The 10,962-nt window shown below is 41.0% G+C and overlaps 1 protein-coding gene across 2 annotated transcripts in view; it reads right to left on the minus strand.

The window, feature by feature from the left end:
• stxbp6 (syntaxin binding protein 6 (amisyn)) overlaps positions 1-10,962 on the minus strand; it is a 62,424-nt gene that overhangs the window by 45,229 nt on the left and 6,233 nt on the right. For both annotated transcript variants that reach the window (XM_065966519.1, XM_020638722.3), the window contains exon 2: positions 6,624-6,843. In XM_065966519.1, coding sequence (XP_065822591.1) covers positions 6,624-6,777 — 154 coding nt within the window. In that variant the 5' untranslated portion in view covers positions 6,778-6,843. The remainder of the gene's footprint in view (positions 1-6,623; positions 6,844-10,962) is intronic.

Consider the following 10,962-nt stretch of genomic DNA (forward strand, 5'->3'; position numbering starts at 1 on the left):
ACTGAGGTTTTTTTTTTGGACCGAGTAACCAAGTTCATAACTGATCTGACATTCTGATTGGCCTGAGCTGCTTAATAAACCAGTGAGCCGCAGGATCTGCTTGTCCATATTAACGTGCGATCAATAGCCACAAGTTTGCTAATGATGAATAGAAATGAAGCTGAAAGTGCAACACACAGACTGGATCGGTAACTACAGTATCTTCTCCGTGGCCTTGGAGAAATGACTGATGAAGTGTTTTTTTGTTTTGTTTTTCTGAGATGGAAATAAAGAGATGTTTGTTCCTCCAACAAACGGAGCTCTTTGTTGACACATGAATGAGAAATAGATGTTAAAAACTGTATTATCTAAAGACGACATAAATCACTTGCTCCCATTAAAGGCATTTTAAATAATCTTTGCGTACACTGCAAGTATATCATTTACGATGTTTATTGTGCAACTAAGGAGTAATATGTAAGATATCTACGCAGCTGCAGTCACAAATACAGGTAGGACAAGTGGCAGAAAAAAAAAATTGACTTAAACAAATAAAGATTTAAACATGCGGCAACCTCCAGCGTTGCGAAAACAGTGCAGTTCCTTGAGCATCCACTTGAGGCTGGCTCCGAATGAAACAGAGGTCACATGCACACACGTTTAGTCTTGTACAAAATGTTTTGGGTGTGAATAGCACACACTATAAAGCGGGTGAATTTTTTTCATAACTCATCCGTTTTGATTTTATGAAGGACATGACTAATGCATAATTATGGGTGCGACTGCTCTGACATCAAGCGGGTGCATTGCAGGTGTTTGTCAGGAGGCTCAAGGCCCACCTGAACCACACCTCTGATTGACACAAGGTTGACGGAGGTTTGGTTGAGATAGCACTTTCAATATGGCGCCCACCATACAAACACATATGGGTGAAGTCACTCCATTAAATCACACAAAGAGAGCAACACAAGCCAACGCTACACATGAGGTTTTAGCATCACATACATGAGTCACAGCCTACGCACAACATTATTCATGTCAGTCAACCCACAAAATAACATGCCTGCATAAACTCATAACACATGAATTCACCCATAAGCAGGGGTGCCCACATGCTTCCCACATGTGAATTCACAGTTTAACAACATGCATTAATGAGGTTTAAATATATCCTGTACTCGTGCATTGCTTTCACTTCTGCAATCATTCTGGTGTTGTATATCTGGTGATGAAAATTGACAGAATTTCAGCCCCGTCGGTCAAAATGACAGCGAGAAAGTCTGACATAACTCCCTGGTGAAGAGACACTGCAACGCAAAAACAGACCAGTTGCTTACATACAACTTATTTCAAGAGTTCACAAGGTAGCCATGTGAGCCAGACCAGGCTTGTTTTTATTCTGAATACACATGTAATTCTGAAACTAGAAAAACTCGAGAAGTGGCAGCTGTCCAGGCCTTGTTCTTCCACTCATAGATGTAGCTCTCTACCAAAGACAAAAGTGTTGTATAATGTTGACGGAAAAGCACAATGTGTCATTAAATGTGAAAAATACATGAAAACCAAATGTTCAGTTTTCTTTTCCTCTCACAGTATCATAACTAGAGTTTGGGAAAAAACTGTTTTATGTAAAAATCGAGACTCTTATCTTATAGTCATAACTTCCAAGGCTAGCTCTTTAACTCAGTAGAACGCCAAATGGGGCAGCAAGAAATTCAGCCAGTCTCGCAGATGGCTGGAGTAGATCCTAAAGTATGGACTAATTCAAAAATAAACTTTGAATCATGAATCAAGAATCGTTATGAATCAAAAACAGATTCTAAATCGAATCGTGACCCCAAGAATCAAAATCGAATCGTGAGATGCCTAAAGATTTTAAGCCCTAATCTCAACCTTTAAAAATGAAGCTTCCTCAACACATTGAAAGCATGTTTAAATGACAGATAACTCGGGAGAAGATACGCTGATCCTCTCTTTACATAACCCTCCAAAGCCATCAATGAGTAGTAGTTTCACCTACAGACAGGCCGAGGTTACAACAAGGTTATAAAAAGTGCTGAAAATAATCTGAATTGGAAAGAAAGAAAATGTGTTTTCCTCCCGAATCAATCAAAGAAATGAAATCATGCAGACTAATAAGCTGCAGAGAAACTTCACAGCGTCATAACGAGCTAAACTGGCCTCACATCTCTCCTGCCAAACATTCTGTGGGCGGTCCGGTGTTTGCAGCCCTGAGGTCCAGCCGTAAAGGCACCACATGGAACCCAGTGATCAAAGCTCTCTATCCAACTCAGCCCATGTTGAACTTCTGGCTCCACTCCAACACACTCCTATGTCATCAAGACCCCTGATGTTGTTGTGAAAGTGTTATCATATGTTTCTGTGTGCAGTAACACTGTTTTAGTTTAAGATCAAAGACATCTTAGAAATCACAGCAGCACACAGGCAAGGCTAGAACTGGTCAAAGAGGTGAGGGGAAGCCAGAGCGAGGCAACACAGAGCGTTCTAGCTTTGGACCACATTTGGAGCTGAACTCAAATATGGCCAAACAAATTAAGAACCAAAACAAAATACTATTTTTATGAATTAAACAACAATTTTAATCCTTTAAGTAGTGGACAAACTTGTTGTTAGCGTACTTGGCTGAACATAATCTCACAATTAAGTGGTCCTTGTTTTTTTCTTTCAAATCACAAAGGATTGGGCTCTAAAATGGACTTAGGTCTAGACACAGACTGAGACCCACCAGACTGTGGAGAGCAGAAGTCATGTTAAAAAATATCTTCCATCTTTGACAGAATTCTTTGAAAAATGACAGAAAACTCTGAATCTGTCTGTCACTCTGACATTAGAAATACATGTCTGGCATTTATAATGCGGGATATCCTGTCACTGTATGACAAATAGCAAATGTTTGCACGGTTATGTACAGGACAGACCGGCCAGAGAAGCCGCATCAGTCTGGACCACTTCACAAACCAGCTCGTTGTCTGCCTTTCCCCAACACACGTTTTGAGCAGATGTGCAGTGCAGTTTATGTCCAGCACAGATGTGTTGTCTTTTAATCAGAGTCTAAAGAGAACAACGTTATCTTTCTAAAATAGTCTTACTGTCTCAGCTGATCAGTGACCGTATATAGATGTTGCACACGCGAACTGAAGCTACCCTGAATAGTATGATGAATAGTATGATTAATATAAGCTGATGGATGCTAACATTAGCCAAACTTAATTATAACTGTAGCTCCACAGTGACAAGTTCTGAGGGGTTTTGTCAGGTGATTGTTTAATAAAAGTCGTCCAGGTTAATTCTGACATGACAGGTGACTGAACAAGAGATGTTATTTCATTGTTTGTTAAGAGACTGATCGAGGGACAGCCATAGGATGAATCTTTATAATCATTAAAAATGATGAAAATTGACAGAATTTCAGCCTCGTAGGTCAAAATGACAGCGAGAAAGTCTGACATAACTCTCTGGTGAAGAGACACTGCAACGCAAAAACAGACCAGTTGCTTACATACAACTGATTTCAAGAGTTCACAAGGTAGCCACGTGAGCCAAACCAGTTTTATTCTGAATACACACGTAATTCTGAAACTAGAAAAACTCGAGAAGTGGCAGCTGTCCAGGCCTTGTTCTTCCACTCATAGATGTAGCTCTCTACCAAAGACAAAAAAGCTATTTTCAACAATCATCGACAATCTCAGACTCGCCCACACTAGAGAGAGCGCTTTAACTAACTGCCGTGGTTTCAGGGTCAATTGCATAAAATTCATCTTACATGCCTGTGAAAGCATTGATTCATTCTGAAGATCAGAACTTCACAACAGTCAATTTAGGGTAATTTTTGGTTTAAGTGGGATCTTATGGCAGTATGAGAGCATATGATCCTGGAGTTTGAGCAGCAGTGAAGGCCTGTTGTGTCATGTTGGCACCCTGCTCGTCTTGAGAACAAAGTGCCCACGGCTGTCTCTACAGTACAGCCACTTATTCTGCAGGCTCCCTTTAGCTGTGACATACCACAGGTTACATAACCCTGCCACTGTATGGCTCTTAGTACAAAACTTTCTGCTACTGTAGCCATGAGACTGTCAGCAACCCCCTTCCCCCACCCTCATATACATACACAGTGCTTTGACATATTCACACACATACCCAACACTCAAAGTCTCACACACACCAGCCTTGTATCTCCAGTTTGCTTGGAGGCGCTCCCTGGTGCAACAGTGCAAGCATAGGAACACACACACTCACACATGCACACACACAGAGACACACAAAACTCCTAACAATGCTTGAATGGTTTTAAGAAATGCCACATGACTAAGTGAACTGAATAACAGAGCTTGCCTTCACTACTCCCACATACCGCACAAAACAGCAGCTCAGTACAGAGCAGCCAGCAGAAAACACTTAATAGGATGACCAAGACAGGAGATACACCAGGCATTAGTCATGGTAGTATTAGAGGCCAGACAACTTGAAATTTCTTGATTTGTTTAAACTGCAAATTCCTCTCAAATATACCAAATAATGGAATGAAGTTTTCTCTTTCTTCAACTCCCACTTACATCCCCAGTAGACAACAATCGAACATTCAACTGCTCAGCTTGGTTATATAAAAAGTAAATAAAGTCAAACTTCTATACCCCACAGTCCAACAGGCTAACATTAGAAATACCAAATTGAAAAAAGTATTACCTTTAAGCCATGATAGAAATTGTCAATAGGAAGACCTCCTCATCCTTGTAGCACATTTGAAGCCAACCTATCTTGCTCAAACCGAATGATGCAGAGATCAGGGCTCTAAATCCTCCACTGATAGCAGCTCTGAGGCAGTTTTAAATTGGCTACCCTTCAAATCATCCCCTCAGATGTAAGGCTAACCCTGCCTCAGATGTTCCATCCCTCTGTCCTGGTTAGACCAACACTCACAGGCAGGCACGTCGTACACATAGACACAACCTGCCCAGAATGACAACGGCTTTGCAGGTTTATAGTTTAAGCAGCCCCACTGGGATGACAGTATCACCAAAAGAAAGAGGGCACAAGTAATTGATGATGGAGCAAGGCTATTCTGAAGAAGCGAAGCACAAACTATTTGATTGATATTTTAGTTGAGTTCAATACAATTAATTGTTTGTTTGTTTTAAATGCATTTTTGGGGGAATTTGTAACCGTTATAAAATGGTCAACATTTCACAGAGGCAAGAGGAAGAGATGGGGGAAGAGATGTCCTTTACCAGACACAAACCATTGACTTTGAAGGTCATGGTCACGGCCTCTGAGGCAGAAAAATAAAGAGAGCTGATTTAAACTTGTCAAATGGTGTGGATTTAAAGCTTTGCTGTTTCAAATCACCTAAAATCTTGGCTGAATATCCTATGTGCAGTGTTGGTTGTAGTAACTTGGAGACTTTTCTGAAAAAACATACACAGGTTTTTTTCTGTTCGTATACATAAATATCACTGTAACCTCCAGTTCGCACAGCATAGTGCTACTGTGTAGAATTTGGTTTATTCCCTGTTAAGGTAACAATAAAAAAAGTCAAGCCAATACAAAGACTATCAATGTCAAGCTTACCAATGCTGATGGAAATACAAATATCAAAATAACCTAAATAATTTACAAACAGATGGGCTAAAAGGAAAGGTCAAGTTCCTGCTGATTCATCTAACTTTTATAGCAACATCCAGGATTTAAATAAGAACTTTCCACTTTACACCATTCTCAGATCTATCCATAGAATCTGTAGTATTCTGTAAACGCATAGATAATTCATGACTTTCCCTGCAGCCTGAGAAGTATGGCTTTTCAGAGGATTCAATACATGTCAGAACAGCAGCGCTCAAAAAGGGCCACAGAGGTGAAGGCTCAGGACGTGATGAGATCAACCAACAGTTATTTACACATCAAAGGAGAAATGGCTCATCATAAAAAAAAAACTGTGCTCATTTTGTGAAATTTCGGGATAATTTGTGTAACTCGGTTTCCTTTTAGGCATTTGTGCCAGAGCATAAAAACACAGAAGCTCAGTCTTGAAAAGCAAAACAACTGGAAGTCAACCTTGAATTTTAATCAAGCACAGAGGGACTGTACTGACCTTTCGACTGTTTAGCTCCTTTTAACTTTCAGTGATGTGATCGGCTGCTAAAGCGGGGTTTAAATTAATACACACTAAAAATGGAAGGATTCCGAAATGTCATTGATCTTCATAAACAGTTTTGCCGGGTACTGTGATTAATCGGCTGCAGCTATTCTCCTCATGAATAATATGCTTGGCTTATTCAATTAGCCGGCAATATCTCATCTAATGTTCACACTGAAAGACACAAAATGATTTAAACCTCCTTTTTTGGTGGAACAATTATTCCCTTTCAGCGTAAATCTAATCTGTTCAAAGAGGGTTGACCTGAAGCGCAGCAGTAAATTGATTATCGTGACATCCTATTGGCAGAAGAAACGTAAACAGGCTCATCAGTGAGGACGTTAGCAGGAGAATTAAAGGAGACGTATAGTCATGTAACTCTGAATCCAAACAGCATGACACACACACACTACCAGGAGAACAGCAAGTTAAACAGATCAATCTAAAAACACACAGATCAACAGAGAGAAAGGATTGTCATGTGTCCTCTGACCTGAGAGACAGATGAAGGTCATGTAGTCTCCCTGACCACCAGTGGCCAGGAAGGGGATCTTCTTCTTGGTTCTCCGCTTCACCTGCACAGCTGCGAGCATCTTCTCATCGTGGGGGGTGAAGACCTCCTTGTTGATGGCTGACTTGGCACTCATCTCTGAAGTAGGCAGGAGTTATCAGCTGACAACGGTTAAAGTGGAGAGGACGAGATCCGCCCTTCACTGAGGAGGAAATGAGAGAAACAGAAAATGAAATAAATCAGAAAAGATGGATAAGGCTTAAAGAGGTCTCTCCCTTGCCTCCACTGGCATAAATCCAAAGTGTGAGTTTTACATTTTTACAACCTCTTTCGTCTAATGAAGTTGTCTCTATTAAAAACTAGACAGAGAAGGGATTATCAAGAACAACAAGACAATGATTTGAACATGTAAAGTCACATTTCATTTCCAAACATAATATATCATTAAGTTACAAAAACATAATTTAACAATGAGTACGGTCTTTTACCTGCTTTTTTGTGTGTGTCTCGAGGTAACATTTGTTATGAATTGGGGCGATATTAATAAGATCGATTGGTTGATAACTGTATGTTCCTAAGGTGCAGTGAAGTGAAGATTTAAGTCTCTGATAAATAACTAAAACATGACCATGCCAGATAGCATGAGAGCAGTGGTTTGCAAACCTTTATGCCAATGGCCATTTAATATAAAGGGCCCTGTTTTGTACTGACACTGAAATCCACTCTGCCTGTGAGTGTTGTACAGTGCACAAGTAGGACGGGAAAACTGTGCATGATCATTCAAATAAATTGGCAGAGAGAGAGAGTTTTGGGTATTTTTGGGGAAAAAAAAAAAAACTATGACTAAAACTTCAAATCATAGACACAGACTTCTCAGAGCAGATGGTCTGACTGGTTTCCTGCTCCAGTCGTCTAACCTAAACATGAACATCTTGAGACCCTTTGAGGCATCTTTAGCCACTAAAACAAACACTGCTCTGAAGGTATGTAGGAAAAGGTGGTTTTTGTTACTTAGTGAATCTACTGATGTGTACCTACAGTTAAATTGACATGAAATGAGCAGGAGAAATCACGCTATAGGGAAAAGTTGATCGTGAGCTTATGTTTACTGAGCGTTCACAACCTCCGCCTCAGGCCAATCACTCCCCTCAGTCTTCAGCACACACAACCAATCTGAATTCATACACCCTCCACTGCTCACAGTGTATCGCACGTTCACATAATGATAGAGTTGGAATGGTTGTGTCATTCTGTTTTGCAGCCAGTCTCCACGCTCCGTCTCTCTAAATGCTTTACTAATGTTCTCCTCGGATGTAGTGACACTCGCAGCACTGAAATTATTCAGCTGAAGCCGTTAAGATAACCGATAAGTCTCAGTGAAACAGAACAGCAATAATGTTAACTTTTTATCATTGCAAGCCAACTTCAACATCTTACTTTATTTCTTGGCGACTTGGAATATACCACCAGAGACAGAATATAATCTGATGGTGTCAGGGAAATATGTGCTTAACTAGCCAAAGTGTGTTTTAATCAAGGATACAGTCACAAAGAAGTGGGTTAATTATGTCAATATGATCTCCAGACGAATATGAAGTTTAATCATTTTCTCAGCTCTACACACTCACAACCACATACCTCAAAGGCTACCCTGATAAACCAAACCATCCATCAGTCTGAACCAAGGGAATGAATTACTCTGCTGCAAAGCCACGCCAGCCAGACAGCAGAACAATGCCTTCATCAGACTGACTTCGTAATAAACAACAAAGCACTGTTTTCTTACAGTGGCAGCAAGATTTCAAATGGGTGCTTAGCAGCTGAAGAGAAGCACATGGAGTCAAAGTTTCATTCACTGGTGATTACACAATCAGATCCTGCAGCAGAACAAAGGTTTATATGAGCAGTAAAAAGTACTAAAGCCAACTTCTCCACCCCCAAAGTTAGTGGCTGAAAAGCTGCTGTTGTTGACTGGTGGTCAAAGTGAAAGCAGGATGGCGTCAGAACAGAGGAAAGAACTCGACAGCAGTATAATAACAATACTCCATAGCTACTATATAATGCAATGTGAAAAGTAGCTTTGCAGGGAGTTATTCTTTCTTGAACCTAGTGCCATTATGATCCATTTATGTTGAATGTGCCATTTCAATGATAATTTCTAACAAAGCATTAAGTTATGGCTTCAAACCGAATTGCATTACAAGCAAAGACTGGGTTTGTTATGCATGCATGAGGTTAACAGAAGGAGGCAAATCATCACTCAGCTGCAGCAGTTTTCATAATTAGGCTCATTATTTGCTTTACAAAATGTAGGACATTCTGCAAAACCACCGTTTAATGCTGCATCATGTTGTGACGGCGGTCAAGGTGTTTTTAGGACTTGAAAAGGCAAGAATACGGCGATGTCACACAAATCATGACACATGGGTTTGTTTCACTTTATCACAATAGTGTGATATAGGATTAGGTGTGAAAAGTGTGAACTAGGATGATCTACACAAGGGGATATATTGCGTCTTGCTTCATACACCTGTGTTCTTTATGTGTACAGTAACAATATGTTGTTACCTTTCCCTGTCAAGGTTTACATTTTCATGTTCAAACAGAAGAGACTAATTAAATCCAGGTTAAAAACAACACTGCTATCAAGCACTCACTTGTTGAATCCCAACCCATATTTGAACCAACGCCACACATTTTTGCACGGTATCTATTAATCTAACATCAAAACAGTGATTTGGGGAATCGATCTTGTATCACCAGGCATGTAAGCAATGTTTGAATATTTTGTTACGCCCTTACATGGACCTGTTAACATCAGCTTAGAGTCTTATTGATTTGGCCATCTTCGTATCCATCTCCCTTCCCTCTGCAGACCCCTCCTTCTCTTTCAGCAACGCAAGACTTCAGAGTAAACAAAGTCCTGGGCCAAGACTTTGTGGCGAGTAATTAGAGCGGCTAATAAATATGCCTGGAATCTAGAAGATGTCAAACATCCAAACATGTGGGCTACAGAATAAACCTTAAGTCTTATATGAAAAATACAACACCCTTCATCTAGGGCCCCTAAGTTTTCTCTATCATGTGCTGCTGTCTGTCTGTTTCACAAACGGGAATGCAGTGGGATCAGACGTGTATCGGCCGGAAAATTAAACATCAGAACAAACGATCACTATGAAGAGATCCTGACTGTAGCAGCGGCAGGTGATGCGTTTGCCATGGTGTCATTTGTGGAGTGTGGCCACCTGCACACAGGACATGGGGGCTACACACGATGGGAGGGGATGATGACGCGCCAGAAGTGCAAAATTAAAAGAGTCGGCGAATCTCGACTCCAAGTCAAGTCGGGAAGTCTTTGGGGGACAGGACGCACAAATCAAGTCTCAAGTCACACTTTTGTGCAGCTTTGGTATGAGTCAAGTCCGAGTCTGAAACTTGAGTCCCCGTCTTCGCTTGAAGATCACGTGCTGTGAATAACTCGAGCTTTTCTTCCTCACAGTTTGCAAAACAATAGATGGTTACTGTATTCTGAATATACTAACTCGCTGAAGGGTGAATTCATTGCACAATTGTGAGCTCATCATATCATGCACTTACCAACATGTGCATAATACTGCACACATCTGTATTCATACTCATACACAGTAACTACCCAACATGAGCTCAGCCCTTCCCCTTTGTATTTCTTTAATGTCTCTTCCCTTCTGCATTACTGGATGATACAGGAAAGAAAACAGAAACAGAAAACCAGGGTTATTTGTGCAGAAGTCACAGGTCTTGTTGCCGTCTTGTAGAAAACAAGCCCAACGGAGTTTCTCTCGATGCAAGCTCTATAATCCCTAGCATCTCTGGATTCCCTCCTCTCCTGCTTCCTCAAGTTGTAGAGGCGACACATATCTCCCTGCGAGCTGTGACCAGGAAAAGGGGGGCACATATCTCCCCTTAGGATTCCCACTGAAGCATGACAGGAGGGAGGGATAAGGGGAAGGGCGATGCAAGGGAGAAAACAAGAAGGATGAAGAGGAGGAGAAGGCTGAATGGAACCTCTAGGCAGTGAAATGTTGCCAGCTACTATGCATAGCTTCTGGTTTGACTTTGAGCAGTCTTACGTAATGCTCGCAGTGCAAGGCTGAGCAGTTGTATTAAAAAGGAGCCAAGGAGCTGCTATAGCAGTGAAAACGACATACATATATTTTACGGCTGCTTATCACCCCATTTCTAAGCAGCGCCCCTTACAAAAACACTTCATTAACTCAGGCTGTGTGTGCGGCACTGTTCCCTGCTCATTCCCTTGCTTCTCTCTTGCCCAGTGTGTTAATGT

This window comes from Labrus bergylta, chromosome 18, assembly GCF_963930695.1.
Source record: "Labrus bergylta chromosome 18, fLabBer1.1, whole genome shotgun sequence".
Classification (NCBI taxonomy): domain Eukaryota; kingdom Metazoa; phylum Chordata; class Actinopteri; order Labriformes; family Labridae; genus Labrus; species Labrus bergylta.